Here is a 19,729-nt window from a genome sequence, read left to right as displayed (position 1 = left end):
TCCTCGGGATTTAGCGTTGCAAGGCCCTCGTTCGAATCGTGGAAGGCGACGTTCCTTATGCTAGGCTAGAGACTATAGAATCGGATTCTGGAAGAGGAAATTTAATCGTACGCGGTCTGTCGGCCATTTTGGAAGAGTAAAGAGAGGGCCCACGCGCCAACCCCTCTACGTACGATTTAATTACACGTCATTTATCAAACGTGTACTATTAAATATCGTTTAAATTTATTCATGCACGCTATGCTCGTCGAGAAGAACAGATTTGCTTTACGGATATCTCGCGAATGGAAAAATATGTTGATTTTATGACGAGTGCGGTCGCGTAATTGCACGACAAGGGGCTGGAGACAATATTTGTTTAGTTCTACGAGAAAGTAAATCTATCGAGACCGAGCACGGAGATGGTTTTCTGTTCGCGTTGCCGACACGTCGTTCCTTCCAACGGCGGAGTCGCATGATTTCTCGTTTGCTTTCTAACCAAACTCTTATCAAATTACGTATACGTATTTACATATCGGTCGAGTTACAAAACGCGACGAAACGTTCTGCCCGCGACGCGTCGCGACGGATCGATCGCGTTCCTCTCCCGCACGACGGTGTACTTATCACGTTACACGATCGACCAACATTTTGTTTCTCTGTTTCTTGTTGTTCTCTCTCTCTTCGATTCATTGAGATTCTGTGCGCGGTCTCAGCCTCGCTCTCGCCGTCGCCAAAAGGTTGCTGGACGGTTCCGTTGGCTGCGACTGCTCCATCTGAAACAACCAAAATAATTTCACAAACAATCTGAGCACGTTTCGCGGAGTTGCCCGCACCAAACAATAAACGTTTGCTCGATCGCGATAGTAGTCTGGATGCGCATTTAGACAAGCATGGTCGATAAGAACGGAAGCAAATGGGACGACACTCACGGCCGTCTCGATCTGTTTCGCCCTTTGCTCGATGGCCCTTTGCAACGCGGTTCTAGGATCATCTTTGTAGTTCTCCTCCCGATTTTTTTCAGCCTCGCGCCTGGACGCAGCCTCTCTCTGCTTCTCGAGCGCCCGCTGCAGCTCGCTTTTCTGATTCAGCACGTTTCTGCCTCTGAAAGAAAGCAAAACATCGACGCGGTTAGCTGTGGGTACGGATTCCTGTCCGTTGCCTGTCTATTCCCGCCAATTCCAGTCCGTTCCTGTCTATTCCCGCCCAATCCTGTACGTTCCCGCCAATTCCCGCCCAATCCTTTACGTTCCCGCGAATTCCAGTACGTTCCTGTCAATACCTGTCTATTCCTTTCTATTCCTGTCTATATTCTTATCCAACAATGGACAGCGTTAAAGCGTTAAGCAGATGAAAATTAGTCATCGACGTGTATCGTCGCCATCATCGAAGATAGCGAAGTTCGCACGTTTGGCGCGAGCGCCACCAGCAGGAAACGATTTTCCTCGGCCAATAGGCGTGCGAACTGCATCGAAAGCCGCACGCACGCTTTCGAGGTCTATCTCGCCCTACGCGGAAACCAACCTCGAATCTCCCCTCATTTACCAGCATATTTTATTCGCAGTTACGTTTTACAGGCTGTATCTAGACCGGTATTTCACACGCTAAACGCTGTCCCGGTCTCTGGAGACCGATATGCTAACGTTTACGAGAAAAACGTCAGACCTAATCGTCTCCTTTTTTAATTCACGCGTATAACAATCGTAACCGGAGTTACAGATGTAAATGACCAGTTAGTAGGTTAGTTTGTTCAAAGATGACCGTGGCGTAGCAGCGAACGTACGAGACTACTAACAGTTTGTCCCGTGTTCGAATCCCCATGACGCCGTAGAATTTTTAATTTATATTTTAATACTTTTGTACAAGGCCTTACATCTTCTGGTTAAACAGTAACTCCCTACGAAGGTCCTTATGATTACTGGAGGTGAGGTATGGGTTGTAAGGTTTTCTTGGCACGATCAAGCCGTCTGGTCCCATGTGAGGTGCAGGTGGCGGCGGAGGAGGTACACCCAACACCGGAGCCATGTCTCTCCCTGCAACAGTATAGCGTCCCATTAGGCTAATCAAGGTCTCACCCTGATTTCGTCCTGGGAAACCCCATATATCGTTCAATGTTCGTTTCAAACAAAATAGTCTAGAAACGCGATCACGGATAGGTGTTATAAAACGTTCAAAGAATAACCCCTTGTGCACCGCAGCTTTCGTTGTCTGTCAATGTGTACACGGCAGTGTCTCTATTCGAGTTGGCATAATCACGAACGAGGGGCAGTATATATAACGTCGTCGATGGACGCAGCCCCGTAGATTTAACCGCGAAAATAAGCTATGGCTCGAGTAGGATCTCTGCGGTTTTATTCACCCTCTAGCAAAGCGATTCTCGCCCTCACGGAACCCTCCTCGCACATCGCGGCGAATCGTACTGAACCGTTTACGGCCGTGCCCTATCAAACAGCCAACTTCTATATACTTTTGCGTATGGCTTCGCATAGCTGTTAATCGGATAGAAGAGTATGCGGCACCGAGCCACGTTCGGTACCCTATCTTTTTATGCTCTCAAGGTGAACCAAACAATATGCCTCTATAGAGTTTAATCCTTCCTTGCGGTATCGTACGTTCTTTGTGCAAAGTTCTACGAAAACGAGGCTGCAGCTCATCAACAAGTCTAATATACAGGACGTTTCGTCAAGCTCGTGTAAACATGCCGGAGGACAACGATATTGGCGTCCTGTTCGTTTCTTAGAACGGGACACCATAGCCGTTGAAAATGAACGAAGGGATTGGCGACGCGGTGCAGTGTTGCGTGACATTCCTCGGAACACGTGTTATCGATACCTCAAGAATTCCCGACACCAGTTTTATACAGTTTGTCGAATTAATTGTCGCGATACTAGAACTCGATTTTGCAGTCAGAAAATCGTGTCGAGAAAACGAACCAAGGCGTTTCGAAGTAAAGCAATTAACGCGTTCCTCCTTTTATTCGTTCGATCGTTGCGTGGGTGTTGGTCAGACAAACTCGACGTGACCTATCAACACGGTGAACGATCAAGGAGCGGCCACGGAGAAGGAGGTTGCTAGAAAACGAGTCACCGTGCGTGCACGAACGATTTCGTTGAAGTTTAGACGTTGAATTCTCGATCGAAAAGACACGTCTATTTAATACTATTTTGAAACGTTAACTTGTTAATGCAACTATCCCCAAATATCGATATTTGATGTAAGAATATTTTCCATTTCCAAGCGAAGCAGATCTTTTGCGGATTCGTGGAATCGAGTTCCTCGTCGAACGACGCGACACCGTAAATCGCGTGGACGTAGCGGGGAACTACGAAACGAAAGTAAAGAATACATCGTTGCGCGATTTTCTAACCCATATGTACGATTTCGATGCTTTCTCGAGCGACGTTTTCGGTGAACGAATCGGGTACAATGAAACCGTCGATTTCACGAATGCTGCTTCGCTTTCGATTATACAATTATTCGAAATACCAGCTTTATTCCTGAAGCTTGTATTATTCACGAATCGAGTTTACCCCTAATAAGTAGACGTTCTTACGTACGCGACAGTTGCACCAACATGGTATTGCAGGTTCGTTGGACCAACCTGTCCCCTCATTTAAATATATGCATTCGCGCCAACATCTGTCGTTTTCCAGCGTAAAATCTAAATGTAAAAGGCAAAGGGCTAATATTGAACCTGTAACACTTTATTTGTACGACACGGTATATTTTATCTGTTTAATAAATAAATAATTGTTCCACGATCGATAAATTCAGCGATATTTTCGAACGACCGGAAAAATTCACCTCAAAAGGGACGTCTCGATGCCGCGACAGGCGATCTTCTTCGTACGCTCTCACTTTTCATTAAAAAACGTTCGTTCGATTTCCTCGCGGCTAGCATCGAGTTAATGGCTAATTAAATCCACGTTAAGTTTTGAGAGCGACTGGAGGCGAAAGCGATCGAGGTCGCCCCGTTCCATACGTCGACCTATTTTCTTAATTGTTCTCGAGATTTTTCGAAAACGCAAATCCCATTAGCGAGAATTACCGAGGCAGTGTGCCATTCACACTTTCTATATCGAAATATTTCGATCACCAACGAGAGGATACCGATCTGCTCGGAGTTTTTCTTCGAAAGTAAAACGGAATAAGATCGATTCGTAAAATCGGTCAACGACGGCCGGTGCATTTTCGTCGGGATTTGATCTTGTCGGGACCGATGCGCGCTGTGAAAGGGTTAGAGGCAGCGGTGAAGGGGCGGGAGAGGGGAGGGAGAAGTGGGAGCGGAAAGGGGGGAGGGTAAAAAAATGCGGAGCCGGTCAGGATGTAATTTTGAGGCAGATGTGCGGGCACGAGAGGGAGATCATTGCACCGCGAGCAAGGAGCAGCTGAAGTAGCGTGAGAAAACGCGCCGACCGCTCCGACGGATGATAATGACCGAAGGGCAAAGTCAGGGCTGTAACGATTTAGCGGATTTACTGCAAATCGCGGATCTAAAGCGACGGGAGAGCAACGTCTCCACCTGCTACTGTGCACGACACAATTGTGGCTCGCTTAACATTTTTAACAGGTTCGGAGGCGAGCATGGTGGGGGGTGTGACCCATATACGGGTCACAGACAGCGAACGTGTTGGCGAAAATTTTTTAAAATCTGATAAAATTATACTACTTTTCATTGCACGATGCCTTAAATTAAATTCCCTTCCCCCCAATTTTCTTTCAATTTGTTTCATTCGCTGTTTATCGCGATATCGGCGACAGGGCAAAAGGATAATCGGGCGGCGCGTTTGTCGGATTGATATCGAGGGTGCATCGTGTGGTGTCTCTATATGCATGTACCGCGTGTACAATAACGAACGATCCTTTTCAATCCATCTCGAGGAGGGAGGGGGACAGATTTCCTCGATGAAACCAAACGGCGCCGACTATAGCAATCGGGCGGTTCTAACGGGCCGCCTTTTATAGGCAGTTAGGGCTCTTTATGAGAGGATCATCGCGAGCAGTAACGAGAGAATAAAAAGAATACGAGCGATGCATCGATAACGCGTGACTCACCGTTTGTTAAAACGTTGCAGCTGTCCGCGTCGCTCTTGGACCCGTTACCGATCACCTGAAACACGTACACTGGATTAACGGATGATACGATACGGTTTATCGATTAACAGAATTCGTATTCTCCGAGCGTCGCGCATCGAGCGTCGATCCGGTTGCATGTTAATTCCCAGCCAGTCCGACGGGACGAATCGACGAACGAAAGAGTTCAAAGAGATTTTAAACTATCTTAACAGTACGCTTTGTAACCACTTTTTGAAACAGTCGAATCGAGGACCGCGGCGACTCGGTTTCCCGCGGCGTGCTCGTTTGCCCCGAAGGAAGAATCGAAAGTCCAATCCTCGATGCATTAACCGTTTCTCTCGTGACGCGTCATCGATGATTTCACCGCGATACCAACGTTGTCGACGCAAACATCGTCGACTCGTTGGCAATACATCGCCGAGGAACGAACAAAATTCAACCAACATAACGTAAAAACCGTGGATACGTAGGTAGACGCTTGGCGATATCGCGAAACGCACGAAACGTTTCGAGGAATTCCAACCATTTCTGGTCCACGGTATCTGCGAGTTCCAATTATCGCGGGAACTTCCGTTCTCGATATCAAAACGGTGGATAGTGGTCGCTTCCAAAGGAAGACTATGGTTACGAACAGATCCGAGCGACGGTTAATTTTTAATATTACAACACGAGTTTCACAAGTCAGAGAAAATAAATGCACGTCGGAGTAATAAAATTAAAAGAATTGTTCGAGCTGACAAACTCGTCGTATCGAATAATAAGCCATCGTAGTTTTTACCCTACTTTTGTCGATGCGTTCTCGGCTCCGTTCTTCCGCGGGTTGGCTAAAAACAACGGATCGACGAAACAGGCACGAGAAGAACACCCGGTAGGGTCACCATTGTGCGAGCTTGTTTTTGTAGGTCATCTTTTGTCGCGATCTCTTTCGAGCACGAAGCTGCGAAAGAACATTACAAGCAGGTGCGCGAAAAACGCGAACGTAACAGGTTTCTAAAGTGCGCGATCGCGCTCGTCTCGAACTATGAAAAGGATCGCGAGTGCCGTTCGATATTCTCGCGAACAATAGCCACGCGCGAATGATGTCAGGGACTAAAATTCTCCTAGGCGTGAATCAGACATTACCAAAGCTCTCTATTCTTTATCATAGACCTTAAAAATTACCTTCAATTCGGTCATATTCGACCAAAACGTTAGTCGCAAAATATCTCGACACCCAGAAAGATCACCTTTTTCCGTTAAAACAGACTCGACGTTTTCTCATCGTACGCGATCTGTTCCACGATTTCGTAATTCAAAACACGAACACCACCGTCGCACAGAAATGGAGTTTTTTTCCTTTTAAAAGATCAAGTTCCCGCTCGATCACTCCGGGATTCCAAGAAAAGATAAACGAGGACAGGATTGGACCTGCGAGAGTCACCGGTCGAACGAGAGAAGAGCGAGAGCGCGTCCGTAACTGCAGTTGCGCGGAGGGAGACGAGTTTTCGAAGGTTACGACACACGCAACAGCTAATTGCTCGTCCGCAGGCGTGAACGCGTGCGTAAACCGCACAGAGGAAGACGAAAAGATACACGCTGGAAGCGCACACGGTGTGGCTTTCGCCCCAGCGAGTGTTTACGTGTGTACAGAGTCGACGGTTAAACGAGTTACGATGAGTTTCAGCCGGGGGGGATCGTAAGTCCGGAAGGAAGTGGAAAATATTAACGTTTCTTCGGGAACAGGGGAGCCGAACCGTTCTCGTTCCCTCGCATTCTGATCGACGAAAAAGTCGCTAAAAAAAAGGGACCACGGCACGTCCAATCCAACAAACTGTTACAAACTATTATACTATTTTCTTAACAACAAAAATATATTCGTTAAAAACAGAGAGATTATTAGGTTTAAACTGAAATGTAATTCAATATTGGCGACACGATTGCAGATATGTACGTAACCGAAACACAAAGCTTAAAAAGTCGCGCAAACAAACAACATCGCAGTTCTTCGATTGCATCATTCGCCGTAGTTCCAATTCTACGAATTACGTCGGTTCCTGTACGGACGGTTGACGCATCTCGCGATCGCTCGATATTCGTTGCCTTCCGCCAGAAACATCTACTTTACAAAAATTACTTCGGTTATACAATTCAACGCTTCACGGAGGAGACGGAAAAGCTAGAATTATTCCAACCCTCGTTCCGGAGAGAACTTTTACGATTGTTTTCGAAACTACACCCGGGCTCCGTGCGCCATTCTTTTCTCTCGCGCTTCGTTCCTTTTCCGCTTTCATTTATATTCCGTGCCCGCGAGAAGAGGCACGATTCAAAGGTCACCGACTCAACGAGAGGCGCTTGAAAATCAGCTAGAGAAATTTCTATGCGCGCGATCAAGGGGGACTTGCGCTTTTTCGACCCGAAAGATGGCGCAGGCGAGCACTCGCGCTTAATTTCGTTGCTAATAACGACGAATGATACATACGTATATTCTCTTCAAAATTTAACACTTTGAAACTAAAACAATTAATTCTCAAGTTAAAATGTTAAAATAAATTTTAATAGGCTTCGTAAATTTTGACGAGGTTACGAAACTTTTAAGTTGTGTAATTTACAATTGTCCAAAATCAAAGTTTCGGTCTCGTTGACAACTTTAGGACTTTAGACTGGCAGTGAACGTGTTGAACTGTATAGGAGAAACGATTTTGAAGGAACGAACGAAGCAATTCGTGGATCAGCGAACGTAAAAATACGTAACGAGGAAATCGAACGACGTGGCCGCACGAAAGTACTCCAGCGATAGCAACTACCTAGCCCTAACGAGCAATAATTCCGTTCAGCTCCGACAGGTTGCAGGATAAAACTTAATTCATCGGCGCTTTCACCGAAGCTTCGAATCGAATAATCGCATCGTTCGACTGGTGTTCATTGTATTCATCAACGCAGGAAAACCGTCTGCTCTCGCGAGGCAAAGAATTTAAGAGACGACGAAGGAATCATAACGGAAATTTCCTCGATCGATTGTCCGAACGGGGACAGCGAGATTAACGGGTCCGATGCGGTCGGTGGGACATAAATTTTTTAAACAAACCACCGACGTTCGCCCGGTCGCATTATTCTCGAAACAGCGAGCGCACGCACGAGTGCATCGAATTGCAAAACGCTTATAAGTATGCACGCGGTTCTGTCCGTTCGTATGCTCGATTGCTTCGGGGCACACGGACGTTTCAGCACGCTTCGAATCGATCTGTTTCTTTCGCAACGCGAACGCTCGGTGACGCGTGTCGACTCGACGAAACGACATTATTGTAAATTTCAAGAGACACATGTAAATACACAACAACCTGAATCTACGCGCTAAAGGAAGCCACGAACGTTTAAAAAGTTTCGCGTACAATGATTTATTTGCCTCCATAGAATGTCCAAGTACCTGGTTGCTGAATTCATTGTCGCGCGAATAAATCAAAGCAGAGAAAAAAGCGCAGAACGGATTCTTCTATGCACTATTGGTCACGGTTGATGAACAACGAATTGCACGGTAACGACGTACGAGAAACAAACAAAAGTTTCATCGTGGAAAACTATCGTTAGCCTCCTATGCACGAGGGAATTGTTTGTCGTAGACAGATCGAAGAATGTACCACGAAATCAACTCGTCGTTGAGGGATATACGAAGCCTCGCAATTACTGTGGCCGGAATATACATGTACGCGAACCGTGGCGAGAGACAAATACAAATAAAATCGAATTTATGACGGTTGCTGAGTCATGTACACTTCGTTTCCAACTGATAAAGCTGGCTGAATAATAAAACACTGCTGTCGCGAAGTAGTTTCAAAGATTTTGTCGAAATTCATATTTGTTAAAGGATCAAGTTATCACCTTAACAGATTAGAGCTCTAATTCCCTTTTCTATTTGCCTCTGACCAACGCCACCTTCCGTATGCGTGATTGCACCGAGGGAATGCGTCGACTATTACAATGCCTATAGTAATTGCGTAATTCTCTTCCGTGAAACGTTATCGTCTTCAAAACGATTTGTATTCCACTTAACGATTAATAGTAGGGTCGATGGTAGTGAGAAAACGTTACCCATAAGTCGAGGAATGTTCGGTTACGGCATAAGAGGATGCGTGTGCGTGGACAATAAGAGAGTACGTGGCACGCTGCTGTCACTCGATGATCTCTTGGAGGAATCGAAAGACGGTTTATCGGTCAGGTCGATACTCGCGTACGCACGACAAGGCGGAACTGGCAAAGGGTACGTGCCTCGAGATCCGAAGCAATCGGGCTGAGACGGAAATTATCGCGTTCTTGGGTGTACTGTTCCAGAGAGTGCAGGCGACGGAGGAGGACGTTCCGATCTTAAAAGACTCGAGGCGTGGCGAAGGAACGCGGAGCCAAAAGGTGGACGAAGGCGAGGCACTTGCCGCTCGTTCGAGCGCACCACGCGAACTGACAGGACAGTACTGACGGTAACAGAGACGCCGCGGCGAGAGAGAGAGAAAGAGGGAAAGAGGAGAGCGGTTTGTCGCGTCTCGTTCGTGCGACCCATGTGCTATGTAACGGGTATACCGACCCTTGCTCGACTTCTACCGAGCGTGCTTCTGATAATACGCGGACGTACGCTTTGACAGTGGCGAGAGAAACGTTCAGGGCCGCGAATTACGCAGTCGTGGGAATGCCAGACATTGTTCGATGTTTCGAAATTTCGTAAAACGAAACAACGGTTCGAACGACGCCATTAAACGCGCGGGAACTAGTCGTCGTTCTTTTTTTTTCGTAACGATTTATTCTCGCAGTCTGGCCGGTGCCGAGTTTGTCCGCTGCAACGAGTAACCTGCCGAGAGGGGTCCATTGTTGGCGTAATTGATTCTACGAGGATACAGAAGACTGTAGGTTGACATAAGTAAATGCTTCATAGGGACGTTAAAGGAAATAGTAACTTATAAAATAGTAGCTATGAGTAGTAACTAGATTAATAAATAAGTAGCTAGAAATAGTAAGCTATAAATTAAAGGGAATAATAACTTATAAAATAGAAGCTATAAGTAGTGACTAAATTAATAAATAAATAGCTAGAAATAGTAACTTATAAATTAAAGGGAATAGTAACTTGGCTGGAACAAACTTTACGTTAGAGAATTAATAAGTTTCTTTGAGAAGGATCGATCGAGGTGTTCCGCGCAGGAAGTTACGTACGGGAAAACGATTGCAAGAGCGAACGAGCGTTTCGCCAGGGCGCGCTATCGGTTCGGGAATCGCCGATTCCGAGGATCTTGATGCTCGTCCATTTCGGAATTTCAACGCGGAGAGGCTCGAGATCGAAATCGAGACAGGACGGATGGATTCGCGGCCGTAACTGAAACCTCGATCCCTTTCCTCGGGAAAAAGCGATCCTCGTCGAAAGCACCTGCGCGGATCGGTGCACTTTCACTCTCTCGGCGAGTCGCGGAGACCGGTCGGTCCGATCATTCGTTACGACAATGCAAATTACCGGAAGTCCGTAGTTTAATCCGTTACAAGCAAACACGCCTCGCCCGCTCCGTCGCGACGGGAACGATATTTTAAACCGAACACGACGATCGAAATTATTTATTCATAAATCGTAATTCGAATAAAATTTTTAAAATGGTTCGCAAGCTAACGCGCCTTGCCTGATTCGTCGCGACGGGAACGATATTTTAAACCGAACACGGCGATCGCAATTATTTATTTATAAATCGTAATTTGAATAAAATTTTTTAAAATGGTTCGAATAACAGCGATTCCGCGGAACGAAATAAATCTGTCGCCCGTAAGAGGGATTTATTAAGGCCAAGAGAAAGAAACGGGGGATCGTAATTTTACGGCGATAACTTTGGAGATGGCCACGAGCAACAAACGGTTCACGGAGCGTTCACGGTAATCGAGCATACGGTGCTACGGGGAATCACCTTCGGCGGAAAGTGTCTAAACTACGCTTTCGTGGCGTCTTTCGCTCGGCGTGTCGGCCGGAGAAATTTTAATGCGGGTAATTAGAACCGAAATGCACATACATGTGTTCGTAACGACTCGCTGCGACAATGGCTTATGGAAACAATGTACGCAATTAGCTGGTTATTTCGCGGGGAACCGGGCCCCGTCGGGCGCTCTTCACCTATTTCTATTCTGGATCTATAATTTTTCTAAGCGACGCTCCCACGCCTGTTCTATTCATTGCAACGACTTTTTATTTTCTATTGGTAATTGCAAAAAAAATACAAATGTAACGATAAGGTGTAACCGAAATCCTGTACATAAAATATACATGAGAACAGAGAATATCGATCGCTTGAACGTCGAGCGTTGGGCCCGGTACCGGTACACGGAAATCCGACGAAATTCGATCGAGCGTCGGTAAGCGGAGGCGCGTTGAATCTCCCAAGATTGTTCCGAGAAAAGAAAGAGGAAAGAAGAGTGCAGAGATTCGGTTTCGCTTTTGCCGATTCACAGAGAGGCGAGAAAACAAAGCTGCGCCGACACGCTCGCTTTCTAAACGGTTGAACGAACCTCGCGGCACCTTGGGAATGGACGACCGGCTGGCTCGATCGACCGGAACCACCTTGGAGAAATGCAGGCAAGACAAATTATTCGGCGATGTCGGAAGTGCATCGATCCGCCGCTCCTTTCTCGTACGCGTCGAACCACCTTTCGACTTTTCAATCGGTCGCCATTTCCGTTTTCATTTTCCCGCGATAAAATACCCGTGAAACGCGAGCAAATCCACGGTTCTATAATTCGAGAATCTAATTTCCGCCGCGTGAGTCTCCCCGATCGGATTTAAAACCGATGAACAGCCGCGAAAAAAATGAAAGGCACGAGAGAAAAGGCGAGAACTCTCGATGAGAGTGCCTTGCAACTTTTCAATTAGCCGCAATTTCCGGATCGTCGAGATCGATCGACGCGTCTATGGAAGCAGCCAGCCGGGTCGCGACGACGCGTCTCGAATGCGGTTTCTGCGAACTATCGAGCGACGTCGTACTCAAGAGGGGCATTCTGCTCTAAAAGTTAAAAAATTCTTCTTCGACGCTCGATACATACCTACGTCGGAGCACGGTGGTAACGAGATCGTAAATACGAGTCTAGCGATCTTTTTGCGCCGCGTTACGTCAACACACCGCATGCTTTATGGGCTAATTTTCGTCGAAAAACAATAGGTGCAAACAACGCGATTATAACGCGCGAATAATAGCCGCTATAAGTCACGTCCAAGCGAAACGAGTGCAAAACGACCGTCCTAATCTGAAAATTTCTAATTTCTTCTTCTTCGCGGTTTTCTCCCTTTTTTTATTTTAGTCAGGCTTTCCTCTGATCGCTCGTGCGTTAAAACATCATTCTTATATCATTCCAATGTCGATTCCTGTCCGTTCCCGCCAATTCCAGTCCGTTTCTGCTGATTCCAGTCTGTTCCTGTCCATTTCTGTCGATTCCTGTCTATTTCTGTCCGTTCCCGCCGATTCCAGTACGTTCCCGCCAATTCCAGTCCATTTCCGCTGATTCTAGTCTGTTCCTGTCCATTCCTGTCCATTTCTGTCGATTCCTGTCTATTTCTGTACGTTCCCGCCAATTCCAGTCTGTTCCTGTCCATTCCTGTCGATTCCTGTCCGTTCCCGCCGATTCCAGTACGATCCCGCCAATTCCAGTCCATTTCCGCTGATTCTAGTCTGTTCCTGTCCGTTCCCGCCAATTTCAGTCTATTTCCGTTGATTCCAGTCTGTTCCTGTCCATTCCTGTCGATTCCCGTCCGTTCCCGCCGATTCCAGTACGATCCCGCCAATTCCAGTCCATTTCCGCTGATTCTAGTCTGTTCCTGTCCGTTCCCGCCGATTCTAGTACGTTCCCGCCAATTTCAGTCTATTTCCGTTGATTCCAGTCTGTTCCTGTCCATTCCTGTCCATTCCTGTCGATTCCTGTCCGTTCCCGCCGATTCCAGTACGTTCCCGCTAATTCCGTTCCAGTCCATTCCGAGTTTCAAGCGACTCGTTACCATTACGACGACAGAGTGTCATCTCGTGTTGAAAAGCAATAATAAAACGACACGTTCGAGTGCATCTCGTAAAAATGGCGATTGTGTCAACAGTCGTAACACATCGACGAAAACAATGATTCAACGAAGCGGTAGTTTAATAGGACGACTCCCGCTTCATCGACCCGGTAGCTCGTTGCTCGTAATTAATCTGCCAATAATTACTTCCCACGACTCGAGGAGGGCGCAGACGCTCGATAAAACGTGCCCGTAGGCTTGGAGGTTAACAATAGGCATCTGTCTATTCGCGTTCCTCCATTTAAAACTCTATCGTTTCCTCTCCGCGATTATCTGCTTACGAGAACAGGCTGGACACGAACGGACCTCGGGATTCTTTGTGTCGCTGGACCATTAGCTCGAAAAGCACGCTCTACGAGTTTCGAGTGAAAACGTGTAATTCGCGTCACATTTTAACCAAAGGACCCTTGCGAGATCGACCGGTCTGGCGCGTGACATTTTCCACGCGAGTTTCTTTCGCATTAAACGCTTTTTGCGTCTTAAATGCACCGTGAAGTCTTTCCCCGAGCGAACGAAATCTAAAACTGTCTTTTATCCTTAGAAAGTAAAACGGTCGCTGTACGCCAGGACACATAGCTTCTTCCTTGACTACGACACCGTGGAATACCTGAACAATAGCGGGTGCACTCGCCTCTCACTTCGCTGCACGCCAACGGCAGCTCGTTATGCGAATTTATTTTATCGAAATTACTTCCTATAAAGTCTCTCGATTACGAGGAAAAAATTACGCCTCTAAGTAGAATGCAGTAAACGTACACAAAATACCGAAAAAGGAACGTAGTCGTGAACTTTTCGATTAAAGATAAACGCGACGATAACCGATGAAAGGAATGATTGTCTTTGACCGCGAGCAACGGATCATCTTACGAACGACCGTTTGACGAATTGTCGTTGAAGGCATCTTCGGTCCCATCCAGATAAAAAATAATCGAGTCCATTGTGCACTGGGAACACAGGCTGGAAACAGAAATTTAACACCGGCACGCCCGTCGACAAAAATAGATAGAACCTTGAACGATGAGCCGTGTTTACGTAGTGACCGTCTCGTATTCGAACAGCAAATATCTGGAATAAAAAAAGTCGTGGAAACGCGAGCGAGGCCAGGGTCACCGGACAGATTTATTATTTTACACGACGACTAAATTAACAACGTTATTATTTATCGAACGAATATTTGCAGTTGCGTTTTATTACGTATGATATTATTGTATGCACGAACCAAGAATGAATAGTTGGATTTTACATTTCGTAACGTCGGTACACTTTCTGATCGCGTAGCGCGATAACACACGTTTATACGAACTTCCTAAGAATTACGCTGATTTACGACGGACACACATTCGTTACGATTCTCCATCGTAATCGTGACTTTCAAATTCGTTCGACTTTCTTGAGTATCAATTAAAACGATGTTGAAAAATTGTTGCCTGTCGAATGACTTTGGAAAACCGACGATGTGGAAAATGTACGAGAGACGGATTTAGAATTTCGTCGGGTGCTGCTGGTGTCTGCGATGCAGCTGGAACAATGCTAAGTGCACTTTTGCCCGACTCTCGCTCGAACGCGCACCGGCGGCAGACCATTGCTAAGATTAATTTGACAATAATTACTTCCGACCGAGTCGGCAAGGTGGAAACGAACGGACGTACTTTTATTTTAAATGGGACTCGACCTTCCATCGGGACCAAGAGAAAAAGATATCGTTAAATTAATTTAACGATCGTTACAGGGAAAAGAAAAAGTTGAATTATCAACGCTTGCTTAGCTGCAACGAACTTCGTAAATACGAATAGAGTGACGCAGGGTCAACGTAGTTAAATTAAAACACGTTCTCCTTGCTGACGCGATCGGCCAGTTTAGAACGTCGATCGCTTTGTATCGTTGAAAATGAGTCGGCGGTCTAAGGAACCTTACGATAACCTCACCTACGGAATCTAGTTTCGAGCGCGGCGCAACCAGTTTGTCGGTTAATTAATGCTGCAAAACTGGTAGTCTTGCGCTTTCCAAGTGTACCGGGCATTTATCTCGTTCGTTGCACCGCGATATATCTAACGAAACCTGCTAAATTATCGCCTTATGATTTTTTTATCGTCTGCATCGGACACACGTATCAAAGTATCCAAAGAGAACGATCCAATTATATTACCATTTTTAAAAAAAAAGATAATAAAACGCGCGTCGACCGACCGAAAAGAAACGTACTCGAAGAGAATTCCGACTAAAATGACCGATACTCGAAGGAGAAAGTTCATTCACCAGGAATCGAACGGGAAATCGACGACGTAACGATTTTCGTTTGGAAATGAGCGAGGAACTTGGTGTTTTCACGATCCAAGGATCGCGTGGGTGTGGTATATATGTACGCGTGGATCGGGCATGCAAAACACGACGCGTTATGCAACTTGCGAGTCATTTCATGCGTCTCGATCGACGCTACGCAAAGGTGGCGACGATTCTCGCGCGGCTCGCGTGTTCCTCGCGTCGTAAACCACGCGAAAAGACGAAATTTCAAGGTCGAATCGTCACCGGAATCGCGTGCTATCTCGCCGACGACGCGCAAACGTTGTCTTGCTCTTACGTAAATCGGTGCTTTTTAATAAGCTGAAATTCGATAACGCGTAATACGATCGTAATAATACGTGTGTATTTAACACTAGAAAGACTGAAACTAATGAAAGAATAACTAATGTGTAAAGAAATTTGTTTAAAATTAATTTTGTTGGAACAAGTATCACTGCATAAAAATTCGAATAACAAGTACTACTTTATTGAGAAACTGCAACTTATCGAGTATACGCCCAAATCGACAATTTATCATGTACTTGTATGTTATCATGTGTCGGTAATCGAAAAAAAAATGAAAACTGTTATTTCGATACAGAGTCGAATTTGTCGTATAAGAAATTTACTCGATTCGATACTAAGAGTCGTTTGATTATTTAAAATTTCCCAAGCAGTCGAAATGACTGCTTCTGGGCGATATAGGTATAACATAAAAATATGCATTTCTATTTAAAGAAATTATGCAATTGTTAATTGCACGTGCACTGCTGCATCTAAAAAAAATTTGAAGGCCTACAGATGTGGTGCTCTTCGAACCATTTATCTTTCTTCTTTATCATTTTTTCGTGAATGCAATAATAACGGAGTTATGGCTTGAAACAATTGGGTGGGCCACCCTGTACACCGGAAATGAAGGAGGGAGGAGGTTATTATTAATTAACGCATTTGTATGTTGTACAAAAAGTCAGAAAATTCAGAAAATTGAAATTAAAATGACTTCCTTGGGCAATCTAGTGTTAAAAAATAGATCGACCAGAAAAGTCTCCGGTATGCTTCGAACAGTACTGTCTAACAACGATAAAAAACATGAGTAGTATAATAAGTATATTGATGTAGTATAATAAGTAGTATAATAAGTATATTGAACGCGAATGTTCGAAAGGGAGAACCGTAGAATACGTACCCTGTACTCACGGCGAAAGAGCGATTGTTACCCCGCTGTACGCAAAGTCGAAGCTTTCCTGCCTCGCGAAACGGAGAATGTTCGTTAAAAAAAAAAAACACACTCACTGGAGCGTCCTGGGATCACGGTTGCACGGTTGCACGGTTGCACGGTCACGGAGGATTCTGTCCAGGAGGGAAGACTACTTAGCAGAATCACGAAGCCGCGAAGCACGCTCGCCGGGAGAAAAATGTTCGAAGCACGAGCGTAAACATCGAACTGAAGCTGCCAGGCAAGCTGCGCCGCAACACCAACCTAGGCCCGACCTTAATAGGCTGCTTTCACACCGAATGTTGCGCGCACAATCTCCACGATAGCAGACGAATTTCTAGCAATCTCAACCCATCTACAATCTCGTTACATTCGTAATATCGAATAAATTAACAAACAACAGAGTTTCACCCTCGTTCGAATTTTACTTCACGATTCACGTAAAAATTCCAGGTCCACGCGATTCGCGAAATACCGATAAAACGATCAAAACTCGTAGTTCCTTGGCTGTGTACACCGAGTCTATAATTACGCAGCCCCGAAATAGCAGGTTCCTCGTCAATATTTTAACGCAGTCGGTCAATGCCCTGTCCGTGTACCCGCGAGTGTGTGTACGTTCCGAGTTAATTTACCCGCGGATCTTTACGTACTTCCACCGTGGCTTGCAGTCGAGACTTCGCCGCGACGCGAATATATAGGGTAATCGATCGTAAGAAATTCCACGGAACCGTTAACCTAATACATAACCCCACATTCTATCCTAATAATAATAATTCCCTCGCGTCGGATAAAAAACTGGAATCGATCGTGGACTCGGTGTGGATTCGACTTAAATCGAATTCCGCACAAAGGAAGGCATTCGATGGAAAAGAACCTGCAACGGACCCGAGAGGCCCGCATCTTCCAGGCCCGCACCTAATTCATCTTAGGGCCCCGTGGTCGGTGCAATCGCGTCGGATTTCACGGTGAACGCGTCTCCCCCGAGAATTTCGCAACGGAAATGTCCATCGACGGGGCTTCGAACAACAGAAACTCGATCTGGAAAAATTCTGCCCGTTGGAGGGACGCACGAGGAAACCGCGCGGGAGATATTTTAATCGTAGACCTGTTTACCACTCGATAAATGATTCGCGCGTAAAAGCGCGACGTAATGGTGCGCGCGATTTAATTCCCCGCGAAACTTCTCGCGCGCAAGAGTAAAAGCGGACGTCTCAAGGACGGGCTCGGACTCGGTCGAGCGATTTTAATCTTCCTTTGGAAAAGACACGCGACGATAAATCGTCGCTGGATCTTAGACGCGCCACCGACACGAATGACTCTCTCTTTCGTCGATTGATGATACACCGTAGCCGCCGCGAGAAATCTCACGTTTATTTTCAACCACTGACAGTCGCAATCTGGCGAATGACTCTCGACTATTCCGTGTATTAAGATTCCCGTTTCGCTTTCGACCGTGGAACAATTGGAAATAGTTGGGTGAATGGTACGAAACGTCTTCCACGGGTTAAACGGAATAAATAAAATCGATTGCAACGCGGGAAGAAACGGTGCCAACATACCTCGTCGTCGTGGCGCCTGGACGAAGGCGCTCTGTCGGTGGGTGGCTTGGCGATGTTCTCGGTGCAGCTTCGAAGCTCGAACCGTTCAACCGTGTCGGTTGCCCTGGCGCTCGAGTCTCGAACGAAATGCGACGAGGTGCTTTCCCGTATCATCGAATCTCCTTTTTGCTTTTCCTGATTCAGCCGTTCCTTCTCCAGGAACTCTGGTTCGCTGAAACACTTTTCGAAACTGGACGCTCGTTGATGGATCGTCGGGAGATTCGGCGTCGATTTGGAAAACTCGAGCTCGTTTTTCAAGCTGTCGGTGCTGCTGTTGCATATTCTCGGCGGGTCCTGATCGCGAAACGTTCTGCGCCGTGTCTTCGCTATCTCGCACATTTCCTTTGTCTTTTATCTCAACGCGGGCAGATCCAATTCCGCATTGTTTCTCTTCCGCAATTTCGTAGGAATAATCTCGATAATCTGAAATAACTTTCGTTCAATATCGTCGGTTTCACTCTTATTACCTTCTAACGGAATATTTTGATACTCGATTCAAATTCGTACGTTAGATAAACGTGAGATCGTGTGTTTACTCTTCGAGAGATATTCGATGTATACAGTGTGTAAAATGTACACTTTCTTCTGTTAGCTGTACGAAATATACGAGCATGCAAGACGCTCTATTATTTTATCCCGTACTGTACTATCGATAACGAAATTACGGTCGAACGCGACGAATGTGGAACTCTAGCAGAAACGCGAAAGGGAAACTGGTGGTAAAATCGTTTCGTAAAGTCGTTCAGACTTAAATCGTTGCAACGTCATGAGTTCTGTTGACACGGTAGATACGGATAACCGGTTTCGATTAAGTATTTTCCCAAACGACAGACCTAACCTCCTCGTTTCCCAACGCACGATACTTCCGCGATCTAGAAAGACGCGAACGGTACTATCTCGCCAAGGGCCAAACGAGTCATGCGTCATACGGAAGGACATCTGTTGCCCTTTTCCCACAGCCGTTAGCGCACCCCTGCTCTCTGTCACTCTTACCATTCTCCGACTCGCTTCAACGTGTACGTCCCTCTCGCTCTTTTCATTTGCCATATCCTTTCGATTGAAAGGGGGGAGAAAATGGTTCCGAACCGTTGGTAACGAAACCCCATTGAACTTGCTACGTTCACTAAAATCGAACCCCGCAACAGAAATTCCTTCTATCGACTATAGTTAAAATATTCACGGTGAACAAGTGGACAAATTTTTGGATGAAATTAACAAATTTCAAATCGTTCTAAAAAAATTATTTTCGGTTGCAGGGATCAATTACAGTCATTTTTGGTGAATAGACATACCCCCGAATTCCTACGCAGTTTCGAGAAAAAAATTCGAGAAAATGCGAAATTTTTCGACCAAATTAAGAAGTTTCAAATCATTCTGGAAAAATTATTTTCGGTTCCGGGGGGCAATTATAATCATTTTTGGTCATTACACGTACCCTCGAAATCCTACGCAGTTTCTAGAAAAAAATTCGAGAATGTGTGAAATTTTTCGACGAAAAAAAAAAATTAAAATCGTTCTAGAAAAATTATTTTCGGTTGCGGG

At 45.8% G+C, this 19,729-nt stretch overlaps 1 protein-coding gene across 1 annotated transcript; it reads right to left on the bottom strand.

The window, feature by feature from the left end:
* Positions 1 to 63: 63 nt before the first annotated feature.
* On the bottom strand, positions 64 to 18,859 carry LOC122395710. The gene is made up of 6 exons (XM_043393504.1): positions 18,695 to 18,859; positions 18,149 to 18,610; positions 5,035 to 5,089; positions 1,853 to 2,012; positions 912 to 1,083; positions 64 to 755 (listed from the first exon to the last, which is right to left on the bottom strand). The coding sequence occupies exons 2-6, from the start codon at positions 18,524 to 18,526 to the stop codon at positions 669 to 671; spliced, it is 852 nt and encodes a 283-aa protein (XP_043249439.1). The 5' UTR covers positions 18,527 to 18,610; positions 18,695 to 18,859; the 3' UTR covers positions 64 to 668.
* Positions 18,860 to 19,729: the final 870 nt, after the last annotated feature.

The sequence above is a fragment of the Colletes gigas genome, unplaced genomic scaffold (genome assembly GCF_013123115.1).
Source record: "Colletes gigas isolate AHSC1104 unplaced genomic scaffold, ASM1312311v1 Colletes_gigas_Sc00006, whole genome shotgun sequence".
Classification (NCBI taxonomy): domain Eukaryota; kingdom Metazoa; phylum Arthropoda; class Insecta; order Hymenoptera; family Colletidae; genus Colletes; species Colletes gigas.
Note: the sequence above shows the minus strand (reverse complement) of the source record. Positions and strands in the feature narration are given on the sequence as shown.

Excerpts from the sequence above, each read along its gene's own strand:
- LOC122395710 (XM_043393504.1), bottom strand. The coding sequence starts at position 18,526 with ATGTGCGAGATAGCGAAGACACGGCGCAGAACGTTTCGCGATCAGGAC. Across the intron at positions 1,084-1,852 it reads TTACTGTTTAACCAGAAGAT|AGGCAGAAACGTGCTGAATC; the intron begins GTAAGGCCTTGT and ends GCTTTCTTTCAG. Across the intron at positions 756-911 it reads CGAAACAGATCGAGACGGCC|ATGGAGCAGTCGCAGCCAAC; the intron begins GTGAGTGTCGTC and ends TGGTTGTTTCAG.